General features: G+C 55.0%; 1 protein-coding gene across 4 annotated transcripts in view; it reads right to left on the bottom strand.

The window, feature by feature from the left end:
* ADCY1 (adenylate cyclase 1) overlaps positions 1–18,086 on the bottom strand; it is a 153,225-nt gene that overhangs the window by 53,806 nt on the left and 81,333 nt on the right. For all 4 annotated transcript variants that reach the window (XM_058534764.1, XM_058534765.1, XM_058534768.1 and 1 more), the window contains 2 exons: positions 13,792–13,933; positions 11,807–11,962 (listed from right to left, as the gene is read on the bottom strand). In XM_058534764.1, the coding sequence (XP_058390747.1) occupies positions 11,807–11,962; positions 13,792–13,933 (298 nt within the window). The remainder of the gene's footprint in view (positions 1–11,806; positions 11,963–13,791; positions 13,934–18,086) is intronic.

The raw sequence follows: 18,086 nt of genomic DNA, 5'->3' as shown, positions 1-18,086 counted from the left end.
TTGACATAAGCGCAAAAGCAATTCAATGCTAGAAGGAGAGCTTTTCAACAAGCAGTGCTGGAGCAATCGGACATCTACAAGCAAAAGAATGAACCTTGACCTAAACCTCACAGTTTATTAAAAAAATTAACTCAAAACAGGTCATAGATTTAACTATAAAACACATAAGTATCAAACTCTTAGAAGAACACATGTAAAAATCTTTGGGACGTGGGCTATGTAAAAGGTTCTTAGACATGACACCAAAACCACAATTCATAAAAGAAAAAATCTCAATAAATTGGATGTCTTCAAAATTAAAAACATCCGCTCTGTGAAAGACCCTGCTAAGAGGATGAAAGACAAGCTACGGACTGGGAGAAAAATATTTGCAAAGCCCATATCTGACAAAAGAATCATATCTAGAATTTATCAAGAACTCTCAAAAGTTACCAGTAGAAAAAAATCAAGTAATCCCATTATAAAAGCAGACAAAAGAGACATTTCACCAAAGAGGAAAAGAAAATATGGATAGAAAACAAGCACCTGAAAAGATGCTCAACATCATTAGCCATCAGGGAAATGCAAAGTAAAATCACAAGATATCACTACACACTTTCTAGAACAGCTAAAATTTAATTAAAAAAATAGTGACAGCACCAAGAAACTGGATCACTGACACACTGCTGGGGGGATGTGAAATGGTATAGACAGTCTGGAAACCAGTTTGGCAGTTTCTAAAAAAAAAAAAAAAAGGAACATGACCCATTAATAGCACACCTGGACATCTATCCACGAAAACGAGCATTTATGTCCACACAAAAATCTGTACCTGAAAGTTTATAGCAGTTTTATTTGTAATAGTGAAAATTGGAAACAACCAAAATGTCCTTCAACAGGTGAGTGGTTGAACAAATGGTGGTCCATCCCAACCACAGAACATCAGCCGGCCACGAAAGGGTAGGAGCTATTGATACCCAAAACAATCTGGAAGGATCTCAAGGGCATAGAGCTGAGTGAAGAAAAAGCCAGGTTCAAAGGTCACATCTGTATGATTCCATGTATACAACATTCTCAAGTGAGGCAGTTCTGGGGATGGAGAATGGATTAGCGGGAGCCAAGGGTTTAGGGATGGTTGTGGGGGTTGGGGTGCTGCGACCATGAAGGGGAGAGACCTTGGTGGTGACCGAAATGTTCTGATTCGGGATACGCTGGTGGTTACACGAACCTAGCACGTGATGAAACTACAGAACTACACACACACCACACACCAAAGTCCACTTCCTAGTTTGGATATTGTACCATAGTTACGCAAGAGGAAACTGGGTGAGGGGCACCAGCACCCCAGTACAGGCTGCTTCACTCCACAGCCTACCTGTGTGCAATGGGGACTATGCAGGGCGACCTCCAGAGCACAGGAAGAATACTAAATAAGTAAATGAACAAAACCTAAGTCACCCGCAATCTCTGCCTGGAAATCAACCATTGATATTTTGCAGCACATCCCTCCAGACTTTTCCCTGAGGAAATGCCAGCCTGTGACCGTGCCTTCTCCACGTCACGGGATCACACTTCCCGTTCCACAGGACGCCTGCTCGCTTTCTGGGCCTAAAAACAAGCGCAGGGAGCAGGAGCGAGGAGCTGTGAACCTGCCTTGAGTTAACATGCTGGTGTCCTGTGATCCTCGACTTCTTTCTGCCCCTGGGACATGACACATTTGTAAACGTTAAACCACCACCACCCCTGAGGTTGTGTCTGTGAGACGGAGAGCTGGCTCTGCTGCCCTGAGGGTCCAGCAAAGGCTGCAGGGACCATCGTCACCGGACTGCAGGGCTGAGTCATTGCAGGGAGCCGCTCTGTCCACGGGCTCAGGGTCTGCAGAGGCAAACGCCAAGCAGGACTGACTTCTGGGGACCGACGTCGCCCTTGGCACTCAGGTGGCTGGACAGGGGGACTGAGAGATGCGCTGGCTCATCGAGTCCTTCAGGACACCCGGATGCCCAGTCCTGCCGTCTCCGTTCTGCAGCGTCTGCCGCACTCACCTCCCTCCCCAGCGACGCTTTTCTGATTATCAAACTGCGGTTCCCTCAACAGGACAGAATGATACCATGGCCACTTCTTGGTGGTGGGACTACAGATTTTTTCCCTCTTTTATTCTTTTCTCTACTTTCCCAGAACAAACATATACTTCCTTGAAAAATGAATGACAATCAAGGTTAAGAAAACTTGTTGCTCGTTTTGACGTGGAATTTGGCTCTCTGAGCGTCTCTCTTTTCTCACCAAAGGAAGGACAGCAGTTTAAGTGCAGGGATCCGAGAACCAGGGGCTCTGCAACCTTGAGTGAGCTGCTTAACTTCTCTGTGTTCCAATTTCCTTGCGTGTAAAATAGAACAACAGTGGCCACTTCGTGGCACTCTCGTGAGGATCTGGACCAGTCATGCTCGGAAACAGCAGGAAAGCCGCCTGGTCCGGAGCGAGTCCTGGCACTGGCCATCGCCGTCTTCAGTGGCCGCAGAAGGATGGCTCCCCCATGACTGCCATGGAGTCAAAGTGAGCACCAAAGGCCATGGACTGGTTAGGAGCGGCTCTCCAGCCTCCAGAGCCCCATCCAGCGCGGTGTCCCGGGCAAGGCAGACAAGCCGGAAACTTCAGGCTCCCTGCAGGAAAACAGCTAGATTGCAGCGCAGGGCCTGGGAGAACCGCAGCAAGCTCAGCTCCACCGCTGGAGAGACGAATGCCCCTCTGGTCCCCAGCAGGACATGAGCAGGGAGGTGGAGAGCGGGCAGGGCGCTGGGCAGGCCAAGCAGCGGGTGTGGAGCTGCAAGCCGCCCTGCCTCTCTTCCCCCTACTCTGCTGGCTCAGATGCACCTAGCACTCCGGGGGTCAGGATGTTCCAGTCTCCTCATCCACCCGGGCCACTCCTCTGAGCCTGAGTCCTTCACGGCCACAGGTCTCCAGTGTGGTCTCCAGAGAGAACCAGTTGGGCGTGCACATGCTTGGGCCTCCCAGGGCTGCTGATTCAGGGGGCACCCAGCGCTCTGCAGTGGCCGGACCTCCAGGGCCCCTGATGCAGGCCCGAGTTTGAGAAGCACTGTGTTACTACTTTCCTATTTTTAACAGACCAGGTAGTTCTCATCTACAAAAGCCAGTTAGGGGTTGAATTATACCTGTCGCTGAGAGAGCCACAGGGCCGCAATCCACATCAGGACATTTCCGTGGACCGACTGATGCTGGGGTCTCAGACGTGACTGTGTGGCAGTCTCCCCCACATCCATGCTCCCTTGGTCACAGACCCTGTGTTCTTCTTCTGTAAAGGTAGTGGTCTCAGCCAATTAACTGCCTTTCCCTCCATCCCCTGGCAGCCAGGTGTGGCCACGTGCCTGAGTTCTGGCCAATGAGCTATAGGCAGAAGAACTGTTTGGGAATGCTCAGGAGAATCCCCATGGGAGGTAGGTGTGCTTTTCGCCTGCCTTGCCTCCTTTTTGCTGGCTGGAGTGTGGATGCAATGATTGGAGCCCCAGCATTTATCTTGCACCATTAGGTGACATACCAGGCAAGCCAGAATAGTGAAATAGATGGGGTCTGGTCAAAATGCTTGTGAAGTCACCACGTTAGCCCTGACCTGCTCTCTGGATTTACTTTATCTTTTCTTCAAGTCACCATGATTGGGATTTTTCTTCATAGGCCATGAAACCCACTCCTGAGTAGCAGGAGCCCTGAGAACACACATCTGTGAAGTGGCGTCCTTGGGTGCTATGGCCAGTTGGTTCCTCCAATCCCAGTCTGCTCCCTACCTGCCATAGGGTGTGGTTGTCACAGTAACAGGAGGCAAGGAGCTGGGGGACAGGGAAGATGGGGCACTCCGGCAGTGGGGAGTTGAGGCCTCGGCCTGGGAAAGACTCGGCGGTAGTGCCCTCCCTGGGGCTGAGCCTGGACACCGCGCTTCTGAGGCAGACAAGCAGCAGAGATCAGTAGAAACGTCCCCACATCTGCAGCGCAGAGCGGGTTTTAGATCGCCTTTCACGCTCGACACCTGGCAAAGACCACGTTCTGAGAAACGGCCTCTGCCCAGCGTCAGCCCCTCCAGGGTACAGCGGGCCTGCAGGTCGTATCCCCCTCCCTACACACTCCCCATAGGCCTGCTCGGCAGCCCTGCCGTCAACCCTCACACGCTGAAGGGACACCCAGGGCCCGAGGCCCCCGGCTGATGGCATCACTTCAGAGACGTCTGTCTAGGGATGACTCATCATCCTAAGAACTTTCTTCCACTCCTTTCCACAGAGAAGCCGTTGTCTGAACCTTTCCCAGAGGGCTTTTCCACCAGGGACAGGGAGCAGCAGGCCAGGCTGGCTGGGGGCGGGGGGCTGCGGGAGGTGGGCCAAGTGCATCCTCGTCAGGCTGGGTGCCCGCAGCCTCAGCGAAGCAGCTGCAAAGAGTTCCCTCCTTTCTCTTCTCTGCAAGAATACATATTCGAGGTGGCATTATCCCTCCTTCAATGACAGGGACCCACGCGCAGGGAGTTCCCTCTGTGGGAAGGACTTTAATGAGATCCAAGCTCCTAACAGACAAAGGAGCAACAAATTTCCATTTCCTCTTTTTGCTCTTTTGTGTTTTACCAGGAATTTGTCCATTTCATCTAAACTGTGAAGCGTTTTGTAAAGCTGCCATCTTACCTTTCACTACTAACGTCTTAGGATCTGCATGATGCCCCTTGCTCCCCGGGGACTCTGGTAATTTGGGTGCATTGGCTGAATCGTCAAGGCTGATGGATCTGGCTTTAATCCACTTCGAGGACACAGCTATGGGGAGCAAGGAGGAAGAGATCTCTTGCCGAACCCACTGGAGCCTGGGAGGGAGAAGGGTCAGCAGAAGGGCTGAGCCCAAGGAGCAGAGGAGCGGCTGCGGGCCTGGAGCTCTCCAGCTGGGCCAGCAGGGACAGCTCAGTAAGGGCAGTCCCAGGTAAGAAACCCCACGTTCTCCCGGAAACCAACCTGCGGCCACAAAATTCTTTCCGAGGCCTGAGAAATGAGGACGCCAGGCTCAGACGCAGCCCAGCGAGTCTGCTCTGCCCAGAGGCCTTCCCAAGACCAGTGCTGGCGGTCCCCAGGGGAGCAGACCTGGCCTGAGGCTCCCCTGTGATCAGCGGGCGTCTGCCCGAGCTGCAGATGCTCAGAAGCTAAGTGGCCGATGGCGACTGTGCCCTGGTCTGACGTCCAGGGCGCATGGACACGGGTCCACCTCAGGTCAGCCTGTCACCTCAGGGTTCACAGTCTCCTCCTGCAGCAACTAAAAGCCACAACGAGTGTTACACACATGGCTCTGGTGACAGGCAGGGGAGCCATCCGCTGTCCTTTGCAGCAAGTGAAGACAGGTACCTGACGATAAACTTGGGGCTTCCCGATTCAGCAGGCACAGAAAGCAAGTGAAACACTGGAGCATCCTGTATCTCACTCACCACGTAGGAGAGAAGAAAACCCGCCAGACCGATCACCTCCATAGACGCTGAACAGTGTTTCCTAAAATTCAACATCCACTTCTCGTTAGAAAAGTGCAAACACTCCCTCATGTAGGCTACTTTCTTGAAATAATAAGCATCTATTATCACTTGCAACACAAAGCATCACAACTAATGAGAAAACTCTATTTGTTTTAACTAATTAAAGCCAGAATGAAGAAGAATACCACTCAACACTATCATTTCAAAAAGGATGGAAAAGAGGAACCAAAATTATCACTATTTGAAATAGATATTACTGTATACCAACGAAACCCAAGGGAATTAAGTAAAAAGTTATTAGGATCAGTTTCAATAAGTATGGATCAAACATAAGCTGAAATTTTATCTTTATTAAATTCAGATTGACATGGTGGAAATTATATTTTTAAAAGATTCCTAGCCATGTTTAAAACAAAAAGCTTGATGATGGGGCAGGAGCGGCCCTCAGTGGACCTGAAACAGGAGTGATGCTCCATAACGCGATCGGCAATACTTCCCGTGTGCTGAGAGTGCGGGTCGGGCAGGAGGCAAGTGCTCACAGACGCTGTCATGGGAGTGAGCCCCCCAAACAGTGAGCGAGAACAACTTGGCAACAGCCATCAAAAATTAAAATACAGGGGCTGGCCTGGTGGCATAGTGGTTAGGTTCATGCACTCTGCTTTGTGGCCCAGGGTTCACAGGTTCGGACCCCGGGCGTGGACCTGTACACCACTCATCAAGCCATGGCTGTGCCAGCATCCTATATATAAAATGGAAGGAGATTGGCACAGATATTGGTTCAGGGACAATCTTCTTCAAGCAAAAAGAAGAAGACTGGCAACAGATGTTACCTCAGGGCCAATCCTCCTCACCAAAAAAGAAAAAAAATTAAAATACACACACCATTTAACCTGGCAATTTTACTAAAAAGAGGTTATCCTAGGCTATCCATGTAAAGTTCATAAGACATACAGAAGACACGGTGTTCTCGGCACCGGTGTCCAGGAGAACAAAATCTAGAAGTCCCCATGCATCAACTCAGCACTGGGAAGCAAGACTTGTGTCTGCAGGTGGAGAGTGTTCGGCCACTTTACAATGATTAGGATTTGTCCAGACCCCAGGATCTCCGAGGTCTGACGCTGAGGGAAAAGACAGAGTTCTGGGACAGATTAGTAAGTTCCTGTTTGCATTCACCTTCCGGCACACGACCAAATTTTTCTGGGTGGAAACACCAAATGGCAAACAGTTTGGGGATTTGATTTGTGTATCATGCGTACATGCTACTCTTGTTTCTTAAAATTAACATGCTTAGTAGTTTTAAATATGAAGAGAAGGACAGAAGCAGCCTTTTTAAAAAAGGAGAGAAAGAACTGGGAGCCGGGAGTCCATTCCAGAAGGACCAAATCTACCGTCAGTATCAGGAGACTAGATGGAGGACGTGTCCGCACGCCGGCCGGGCTGGGAGGGAGGGCAGGTCTCCCGCCTGTGGTTCCAGGTAACGCTGGCCTCCAACCAGCGACACGCCACCCGCTCACAGACTCCTGGCTCACAGGATTTCGTTTCACAAAGCGATCAGAGATGTAAACGCACTTTCATGAGCAAAAGCGCTGTGAATTATTTACTTTGATTTAAGAAAAAGCAGAAATGCCCTAAATATCAACAAAGGTTGACTAAGTAAATGGTCTCTCCTTAGGCTGGAATTCTACACAATAAGTAAAGAATCATAATTTTGAGGGACATTTAATCATATAAGGAAATGTTTATGAAGATATAATGGCAAGTAAAAATAACAACTGCTTATACATCACCCCATCAATTTTATTAAAAAATGTGTATATGCACACACTTAAGAAAGTGGAAGGACTGAAATGTTAACAGTAAGTTGTTTGTGGGGTGGTCGGATTACACATGGATGCTTTTCCTTGTCTTCCTTGTGCATTCTTGCGTTTTTCCACATTCTCTACAGTACACTATCTTTATAATCAGAAAGGCATATTGAAAGAAGACCTAGAGCGAGTGGAAGCCATGGGGCGTCGTCACTGGAGGTCCTTGTCCCTGCGTATTCATGAGAGCCATTCTTTGGGCATGACCTGGAGCCTGGCGTGGGCTGCGTGGCTGCGGGAAAGCACAAGTGGGGAGACCAAACCCCCAAAGCCCAGGCTCCCCACCCAGAGGTGCCCTGCAAGGTAACACCACCTGGAGGCCGGCACCAGCTCTGAGCTCCCACCACACCCCTGAACCAGGAGAGCCCGGAAAACACCGGAACCCAAGCAGGACAGTGGTCTCAGGCTGACCACAGATATTTGTGAGTTACTCCCCAGAACTCCAGACAAAATTGCTCACAAACACCGCACTAAGTCCACGGCTTGCAGTGGAACGAACTGTCCTGATCCCGCCAGCTCCCCAACTCCAGGGTTGCCTCCATCACACACTGAGGGTGCCTGTACATGCTGCAGGCCTGGCGGTGCGGATAGACGAAGACAGGACCGTGTGAGACAGACTTCATCCTGAGGCGAGGCAGGCTCTGGGACGCCCCCGGGAGAACGGCCACAGGCAGAGGCGGCTGCTCTGTGCAGGGTCACTCAACAGGTCACTCAGGGCCTCCTCCCCAAAGGCCCAAGCTCATGCGCTGGCCCCGCCTGTGTGTGCCTCTCCACTCCATTCCTCCAGGACCACCATGGCCACCCCTCAGGCCACCCACCTTGTCCCTGCCCTGTCTTCCCCCTTTGATATCCTCTCATAGTGCAGACACTGCCAACCCCCGCCGCCCCCTCCCATTTTGGACTTGTCTTCACTAGTCGCAAGGCAGACAGTGAGGAAAGGACACAAGCGGAGCTCGCAGCACCCTCCCACAGGGGCTGGGCCGTCTCTCGGCTCTCCAGCAGGGAGACTGCCTACGGGGCAAAGAGGCCAGAATCGGGCATCTCTGACGAGGGGTCAGAGATGGAGACCGAGGCACGGGGGCACAGAGACGGCAATGTTTGGCCGAGTCTGAACGTACTGCCAGCTGCTAACCAGGGATGCACGGGGGACCCTCTCCTGGCAGGGAGCTGTGTGCAAATAGGGGGCCCTGAAACTGCACGATGGATGGGGCGCACGGCCTCGGACCCTGGAGTGAGGGCGCAAGGTGAGAGGTACAACGGTGGCGGATGCAGACCCTGAGGTGCACGCACCATGCTAAGGCAAGTGGCTCAGCAGGAGGCAGCAGACTCTGCCCATGGCGGGAAGGGGCCAGCAGCAGGGCACAGCTCACCTGCAGGTGGCTGGGGGGCCAGGGCCCGGCATCGGCCACAGAAAACACAGAGAAAGGACCAGAGTCTGACGGAGGCAGCCTGATGGAGAGAGAAGGGTGCTCGAGGCAGGAGGGTGCTTGAGAGCAGAGCATAAACCTGATCTGTAGGTCTCGTCAATGTGAGGCCGGCCAGGCAGTGGTGGAGGTGACCTGAGCATCAGAGATGTCTGGGGGTGTCGGAGATGGACCCGGGATCTGGGGGACCCTGAGCACATGGGGGAGACCCATAGGAGATGAGGACGAAGCCCAGGAACATCAGGGCTCCATACTCCCCAGGGACTTTGGAGGACACCGGTGGTGAGGAATCCAGTGGCAACTCCAAAGGCAGGTGTGAAAGGAGAGAGGGAAGGCCCTGCAGCCCAGAGGCGGTGCAGGATGAGGGGATGGGGCAGGCAGGGCTCCTGCAGGTTCCTGGGGCACCAGGGTCAGGAGGGGGCTGCTGGCGGCCAGAGAAGGTGGCCAGCGAGCCCAGGTGTGTGATTCCTCCTGAACCTAAGGAGCCGCTGTAGAGGGATTTCTGGTGCTCTGAGGTCTGAGTGGGGATGGTCCCTGGGCCCACACGGCTCGAGGTCGCTCCTCCCCGCGAGTGAGACATGACACTAACTGTGTGGGCTCCTCAAGTGCAGTCGGAATCCAGAAGTCACAGGTTTCTCTCCCAAGTCAGCTCGTCTGCCCAGGACACTGTCTGGGCTCCTAGGTCTTCTTCAGCCGGCCCCTGGGCAATGACCAGGAATGACCCCGCTCCCTCCCTCTCCCTACCCGCTCCTCTCTCTGCAGAGCCCTGGGGGACATCAGTCCCTGCCTCCCACCCCAAAACAGCTCTGCATGGTCCCGCCTTCATCTAAAACTTTGATTTTTTGTTCACTGTGGATTCTTTCAGATTAAATTTGATTGTTAAAAACATTGCATCAAGTATCATTTATCCTGATACTTAGTTTGGGGCACACACTTAAATTGCGAGCCCAAAGTGGGCACCTCGCTCTGCCCCCCAGCCCCAGCGCATTGATTTGAGTCTGGGGGCGGGCACAGCGAGAAGAAGAGAGCAAATAAATGAGTTTCTGCTGGGCAACACAGCAAACAAGAGGGCCTGCAAACTCCCCCGTTACAAATTTTGGATAAATGTACTAACACACACACCTCAAAACGCACAAGTGAGCTGGCCAGAAAGTGAGCAAAATGACCAGAGGCCAGAAACATCAGGAAGGTGGGAATCCAGGCTGGGAAGCTGATGTGCGGCTGCCCCGGGCCGCTGCAGTCTGAGGAGACCCAGTTTCTAAAGAACTTTGTCTCCATGAGGCAATCCCAGGAAACCAGGGCCAGCGAGGTGGGCAGTGAGCTGCAAGCCCTCGACTGAGGCCCCAGGTCCCGAGAGGCTCCATCAGCAAACATCGAGCTGGGAAGACCGTGCAGTGGGGGACGGTGAAGAAGCTGACCTGCCTGCGACCCAGCTCTGCACCAAGGGCCCAGGGAATGCGTGTGCAGACACCTGCTGCCTGGGGCCAGCGTTCACACTACCTGGAACATCTGAAAGCCACGAGCCAAGCATTTAGTGTAAATCCCCATGGGTGCCACTCTTCTCAATGGAATTTACCATCCATAGGGCTCTTCAGGAATTTCCAGATGAAGTTCTCACAAATACGAGCTCACATCCAAAACCACAAAACATCCTTGAGGCAATAAGCCACCAGGAGTGAGAGTCAGCAGAATTTTGCTTCTTCCTGAAAAGCCTCTAAAACTTCAGTGATGAAATTCCTTTTGTTTTTTTTTTTTTTTGTGAGGGAGATCAGCCCTGAGCTAACATCTGTGCTAATCCTCCTCTTTTTGCTGAGGAAGACCGGCTCTGAGCTAACATCTATTGCCAATATTCCTCCTTTTTTTCTTCCCCAAAGCCCCAATAGATAGTTGTATGTCGTAGTTGCACATCCTTCCAGCTGCTGCATGTGGTATGCGGCCTCAGCATGGCCAGAGAAGTGGCTCATCGGTGAGCGCCCAGGATCCGAACCCGGGCCACCAGCAGCAGAGCGCGCGCACCCAACCGCTAAGCCACCGGGCCAGCCCCTGAAATTCCTTTTAAAGGCACAAAACCCACAAAGGCAGAGCAAACAAGAGTGGAGAAGACAGCAAGGCAGCCTCAGGACACAGGAAATTGGTCACTGACAGAGGCGACCCAAGAACGCTGGCGGTGGAGAAAGCGAGAATGTTCAGGAGGGGCAGTCGTGGGTGGCAGCAGGAACAGAGGGCCAAGGACATGACACCATGGGGAGGACGCTCAAAGCTGCTTAGGAAGTGGTGAAGCGCCAGACTTCACCCCAGGCTCCCAGGACACAGCCCTCCTGCCCCAGAGGACTGGAGGTCTTCCCTGGATGGGATTGGGGTCTCTGGCCCAGGATTACAGACACAAGGCCTGTGTGACTGAAGAGATGCTGCGGACCCTCCCATAGTGCTCCCCTCACTCATCTCCACACGTTCACCCAGGCCCCCGCATGACCCCAGCAGAAGACCAGAAGATTTGAAGGTGACTCTAACCAACCCAAAAAGGTCAAAAATCCCGCACCCAGGCCACCCTGCAGGAACGCCCACAGAGGAAGCCTCAGTCAAGTGCTGGTGGCCGTGCTCCATCAACTTGAGGGACTCAACCAAGCAGCAGGGGCCGCTGATACGAGAGACACGAGGCCGGAGATGCTCCAGCTCCCCACGCTCCCCAGCTCCCCACGGAGGCGAAGGGCAAGCCTGGGGTGAAGATATGCCCAAGGCTGCAGGCAGGCTGGACAGAGGCAGGCCTGAGGCTGCGGAACACCCGAGCGCGTGAATCTCCTGAGGGCAGACTCAGACAACGCCAGGGGAATCTTAGTGTGAACTGACCAACAAATACAGCAATGCCAAGTTACCCAAAAAATGCAAGATGATAAAAGGATTTTTGAAGGAAAGCAAAGCAGCCCAGCTCAGAACAGCATTTACAAGATTACGACAGGTGAGGGGTGAGGGCTGATGTCGCCAAATCAAAACAGGACTGCATTCAGAGGACGGACGGGACTCAGAGTCACAAGCGGCCGTCCTACCTTGTCGTCATCCTCGCAGGTCATGACGTTGGAGAAGGGGATCTCGGCCTTGAACATCTTCCGGCAGTGCATGAGCTGCACCAGCAGGTAGCACACGGTCTTGAACTTCATCCTTTTGGCCGGCTTTATGTCTGAGAGAATCAGCCCTGGAAATATCTGTGCAGACACGCGGCAAAGAGAAAGGCTGTGAGTGGCACATCCTGCCTCTCGGGCGGGGAGCATGAATGTGACAGGGACAGGGAGGTCACAAGCCCGTTTGCTCAAGGCCTACTACGCGCCAGGCGTTGGGGATGTGCTGGGAGTCAGCAGTGAACAGAACTGGCAACCTGGTTCCAAAACGCTCGGCTCTCAACTGCACCCACCACCTCTGAACCAGAGCGAGGCACTCGATTCCTGGGGCGCAGCAGAGGTAAGGTTTAGGGGCCAGGTCGGGGAGAGATCCCGGGGCCCTGAATGTTACCTGGCTGGGTCAGTGCTTGGCTGTTGAATATCACCCACTGGCACCCAGGAGACCCTCCTGCAGACCTCTCACCTCTGTCTTCAGTGGCTCCTACAAATACACTCAAATCTCCTCGACTCCTTAAAACCCTGAGATGCCCCTGCTGCCTTTTGCCTTTTTCTCTCCCTCTCATCCCAACTTTCTCCAAGGGGGCTGCTTGGTGTACCCACCTCCTCACTCTCGCTTGCCCTCTGTGACCACGCCTGATGCCATTGTTTGAGTCTGCATGCAGACCAGGCCACATCCACGCAGGGCACAGAGGCTGGTTCCCCTGGATCAGATCCTCCTGGGTCCCTGCAGCTGGCAGGCCTCCCTCCTCAGGCCTTGCCCTGTGCTCCCATGTTCCTCACCTCTCACCTGGCCCTCCCCCACGCCATGCCAACACCTGCACTTCTCCCGCACACTCACCCCCCTTCTTCGGGAGTCAGCTCACCATACCCAGCCTGAGCCACTCCCACCTACGTCACCCAAAGCACAAGGAGATTGCCGTACCCCAGGGCCTGGAGAGCCCGGGCCAATGGACACACCAGGACAGTGAACCTCAGAGCTCTCCCTCATATCCGACCTGCTTGTGTCCTGAAGGAGTACTGGGGCCAGCTGGGTCTCTGCCCCTCACCTGAGCTCTGCACCCCTCACCTGAGCCCCGCGCCCCTCACCTGTGCCCTGCACCCCTCACCTGAGCCCTGCACCCCTCACCTGTGCCCTGCACCCCTCACCTGTGCCCTGCGCCCCTCACCTGAGCCCTGTGCCCCTCACTTGTGCCCTGTACCCCTCACCTGAGCCCTGTGCCCATCTGAGCCCTGTACCCCTCACCTGAGTCCTGTGCCCATCTGAGCCCTGCGCCCCTCCCCTGAGACCTGTGCCCCTCACCTGTGTCCTGTGCCCCTACCTGTGCCCTGTGGCCATCTGAGCCCTGCGCTCCTCACCTGAGACTTGTGCCCCTCACCTGTGTCCTGCACCCCTCACCTGAGCCCTGTGGCCATCTGAGCCCTCCACCCCTCACCAGTACCCCGCACCCCTCACCTGAGCCCTTCACCCTTCACCTGTGCTCTGCGCCCCTCACCTGCGCCCCGGAAGCAGCTCGGTCATCCTCGATCATGTCCAGATCATGTTTCCTGGGCAGAGTGACCTCGAGTGCCCTACATACGATGGTCACAGCCCTCTTGTGTGCAGAGCACCCCTCAGTCCATCCACAGAGCACCCCTATCCCCAACCCCTGCAATGGAAGCAGTGAAGGCCTGGGAGGTGCCGGAAGACGCAGGATGGCCCTGCCGCTGAGGACCCCAGGGCTCAGACTCTGAGTTCCAGGCCCCTCCCCTTGCCAACTGCCTTTCCTGACATGCACAAAAGGCCAGGCCCAGGGCAGAGGGTAATGGGGACACCCTCCCCTGCGCAGACCTCGAGGCCTGGAGAAGCAGTGATCTGAGGAGGGGGCAGGACCACTAGTCTTTGAGAAGGCTCTACATAGGGCGGGCCTGGTACCTACCTTCCGCCGATGCGACGGCACAATAAAAAAGGTCTCGATGTTGTGAGTTTTCAGAAAACTGTTCCTCTCGTGTCCATGACCTGGCTCCACCTCGTAGTCACCATTCAAGCACGCCAGGGTTGTCTTCGTGATATGAACCTTCCTGCACAAGAGGAGGCAGAGGTTTGGAACGGAGCAGTGACCGACCGCTGCTGCTCAGAGTCAAGGCGGGCCCGCCTGCGAGGCCTGAGGCCCGAGGCCCTGTGGGGTCGTGGCAAATGCGTCCCATCGCCATCGCAAGCTCCAAGAGGAACATCCAGGTTCCCTGTGTCATATGCACAGTCACCAGGAAAGAAGGGGGTGGGGCAGAGGCAGGGGAGGGACCCCAGCAGAGAGGGGAAGCGTGTAAAGGGGGGCTGAGAGCAGGGATAGGGGGTAGGGGGTTTACGGCCAGAGGCGAGGGAGAAACCAGGGCCCCTTCCCAAACAGTCTTAGGGTGGGCAGGGCAGGTGGGAACAGCACCACGGGAGTGGAGGGGTAGGGGCAGTGCTCACGCTCGCCCAAGTGAGTTTCTTGGTGAGAGGAAGAGGAGCCCTCAGTGCAACCTGAGCAGAAAAGGCAAGACTGAAAATGCACAGCAGCCCCTCCCCAACCCAGACACAGCCTGAGCTTCCGCTCCCAACAAAGCCCTGAGCACTCGCGTCTTCGGGCACAAAGCAAATGGCCCAGCAAGCAAACCCTCCCCTGAAGCCCGGAGTCCTCACAGTACCGCACAAGCTCCTAGATTCCTTGCAGGGAACACAGGACATCTATGCAAGAGTGAGCGTCCCCCCACTGCTGGCCCCAGAACACCCAGGACAGTCACCCGCCAGCCTGGTCCTGAACTGCAAAGGGATGCCTGGGCACCAACAATCCCTAGAAATGCATGCACATCCACTCACGCATTCACTGGTCCTTCATTCATTCATTCATTCAATAATGGAGACAGACAATGCAGCCCTGTCGCTGAGCTGAGCGGCCAGCGGGGAGAAACAAATGTTATCAACTGCTCTCAGCGCAGAGCGTTCCCAGCTCTGGAACAGAGAAGGGTCTCCGTGCAGGTGCCCTAGAAGCACACGGTAGGATGGACGACACGCAGGGTCCTAGCCAGGGTGTGGGCCGTGGGAGAAATCAGAGGCCTGGAGGCCCTGAGCGGCAAGGCCACTAAGGGAGACAGAGCCGCCTTCACTAGCAAGTGCACCTGTCACTCACGCTGGACGATCGCTCGCCTGACATCACAAAGGAGCCACGTGAGCTCCTTCCCTGGAGATGCAGGATGGGGGTCCCCAATGTCCGGCATCTCTAAGGCCTGCGGGACCAGAGGCCCAGTCATGCATGAGACTGTCCTAAGATGGCAGGGCCGAGGGAATGCGGGGCCCAGGGCAGGTGGTCCCTGCCACATCCTGGAGCTGAGTGAGAGATGCAGATGACTCAACTGTGGTTCCCCTGGGGCCCTGGGGCAAGGGGCAGTGTGCTCAGGACTCAATGTTGCTTGCTTCGAGGCAGCCTGGAACATGCACCCAGAACATCAATTTTGGGAAGAGATGACACCACTGGGCAGAATTTTTTAAAGGATCATTTCTAGACCAGGAGCTGTGTGTGCTCCAAGGCAACAGAGCAGTCTATGTGTGGCCTCCCGCCAGCCATGAAGCTGGAGATCACCAGTGCAAGGAGCAGACGGGTGTTCCACCCCTCCCTGGCCTTGGCCTCTCCAAGGCAACCACTCAGGGCATACAGCCTTGGGAAGGAGCCCAGGAACCAAGCCGTAGGGGTCCCGGCATGAAATGTTGGGGGAAAGACATTCAATGATTCATTCCTCCCATCCATCCATCCATCCATCCATCCATCCATCCATCCATCCATCCGTGCATCCTCCCATCCATCCATCTGTCCATCTGTCCATTCATTTGTCTGTCTGGCCACACTCTCTGAATGCCCAGTGAGTAGAAGGTAAATGTCTGCTGAATGGATGGATGAGTGGATGGATGGATGGATGAAGAAAGCAAAAGAAGGAATCAAATTACGAATAATACAAGAAAGATGGGACCTAAAGAGAGGAAATGCAGTGACGCCCCAGGGTGAGAACCATCTCCAGGAGCCCAGGAATCTCAGGAGGTTACCGAGAAAGCCCCATCACCCTCCCACGGACAGGGCAGGACCCCGAGGGGTACACACACCACACCGCAGGCACCAGGCCCCGAGAGGCACTGGGTAGGGCTGGCCGGCAGCTCCTGGTCCCCACTCACCAAGCAGCTTTCTTTTCTGGGGACCCCTCCCCGGCCCGGCCTCCTCCCGTTCCTGACTCTTCCCTGCCCTCCTCTGCAGAAAGCCCCTGGAGAGAGCTGCACCACTCTGCCCCCTGGGCAGCCACACCTCTGCCCTCCCTGTGCCCTGAACCTTCTGCTGAGGCCTCCATTGGCTGCATGTGCCCTGATCCGGTGTCCAGTCCTCCTCTTGCTCAACGAGTAGCAGCTCTGGACACAGCCCGCCCCTCCTCCCCTCAGCACACTCCACCTGGCTGCCGGAACAGCCCCCCTCACTCTTCTTTCTGCCTCCCTGCTCCCCTTCTTTTAGGAACTCGGAGTTGGGGGCCAGGCATGGGCTTTCATCACCTTCTCTCCTTCTTGTGGGTTGGGATCAAGTCTTGGGATTTCAGTGTCCCCAAGTGCCTGTGACCCCCAGACTCAACCTCCAGCTGAGACCCCTGCCTAGCCCCTAATCGACCTCTCACCCCAGCGCCAGGGGAGACCCGGAGTGACAGGAGAAAATGAACCCCTGTCCCTGTCTTCCAAGTTCCGCATGGTGCTCGCCATGGTCCCCCAAGAACAAGAACTCCACAGGAGCCTGGGGCTTTGTCTGCTCCCCATCGATGTGCACACATCAGGCGCTCTGCAAACATTATGCTATAGGTTGGCCGTATTTCTTTGGGAGGAGATATCTCAGAGAGGGGGAGTGGAGGAGGGGAGGGGGGAAGGAAGGAGTAAGAGAGAGGGGCAGGGAGGATGAGGCCCCTCTTCAAGTGGCCCACCAGCACTGTGTCTGACCCGTGGAGCAAGGAGAGGAAGGTGACAGGTCAGCAGGGAGGAGGGAGGAGGCTCTGGCCAGGTGCAGGAGCCCAGAGAAGGGCCCCTGATGGTGGCATTTGTGCTTGTTCTAAAACATAGAGCTGCCCAGGGCAGGTGTAATGTGTAGGACGGCAGTGGGCAGCTCATGCCACCACCTGGCCTGGCTAAGGGTCTGGACTTGGTGAGGGGACAGCAGGGGCTGCAGGAGGGCTGGAGGGAAGGGGGTGTGGGGGGAAGGTCGGTGGCAGTGAGGTCCACCCGGAGGGAGGTGCTCAGAGGCAGCCTGGGTCACAGAAGACAATGAGGGGGGTCTTTGAGCTTGCTTAGAAATGCCATGGCTTCGTCCTGTGGCCCGCTCAGCCATGGCTTTGAGGAAGGTTGCCAGCACACGTCTCTGCCCCCACCTCCCTCTCTTCATTCGTTGGTTTCTAAGTTCCGTGCTTGCTATTTACGCGTGCCCTGTAAATCTTCCTGTTGTGTGATTTCGCAGCCGCTCCCCCGAGCGAGCAGCCTGTGGAAGACCGGTGGCCCATGCCACACGCAGGGCCTCAGTACAGGGAAAGGTGCCACCTGTTCCAACCACCTCCCTGGGGTGGGCCAGGAGGGAGGGGAAGACGCGGCCCGGAGGACGCCAGGCCTCCAGGGTGAGAGCGGGCTCCTGAGGGGCAGGAGAGGGCAGGCAGCAGTGAGGGTCAGAGGTTCGCCCTGAGGTCCACACAGCGCGTGCAGAAGCAGACACAGCTGTGCGGGCCTATAAGGCTCAACTCCAGCTCTGGGAACCACAGCCGGTCCTTGCAGGCATATGCGCCAAGCCCTCCATAGGAAGAACACGGGACGGCGGGATCACGTCGCTCTCCTGCCGCCCACCGCTAGGGGAGGAGGGGAAAACTCCCATCCATTCTCCAGTTAATTTTTTATAGACTATTGCGCCTTCGCTTTGTGGAAGGGTTTGAAGAAAAATGAGACCAGAGGAGGAGACTGTAATTGGAAGGCATTTGAAGTGCAAGAACCAATGGAAACGCATCCCCTTTCTAGAAGGAACTCTGCAACTTCCCTAGTGGGGCTCTAAAGCCACAGCACTGTGCATGTATCAGTCTGAGAAAATGAAAAGAAAGAAAGCAAAATGAGACGCCACAGTCAGCACTTAGGACAGCCCGAGCCCCCGGCCGACGTCTGCTGCATTCGGTCTTCAGCTCAGTGCCGGCTTTCTTT

The sequence above is a fragment of the Diceros bicornis genome, chromosome 41 (genome assembly GCF_020826845.1).
Source record: "Diceros bicornis minor isolate mBicDic1 chromosome 41, mDicBic1.mat.cur, whole genome shotgun sequence".
Lineage (NCBI taxonomy): Eukaryota > Metazoa > Chordata > Mammalia > Perissodactyla > Rhinocerotidae > Diceros > Diceros bicornis.
This window is presented reverse-complemented; position numbering and strand designations above follow the sequence as displayed.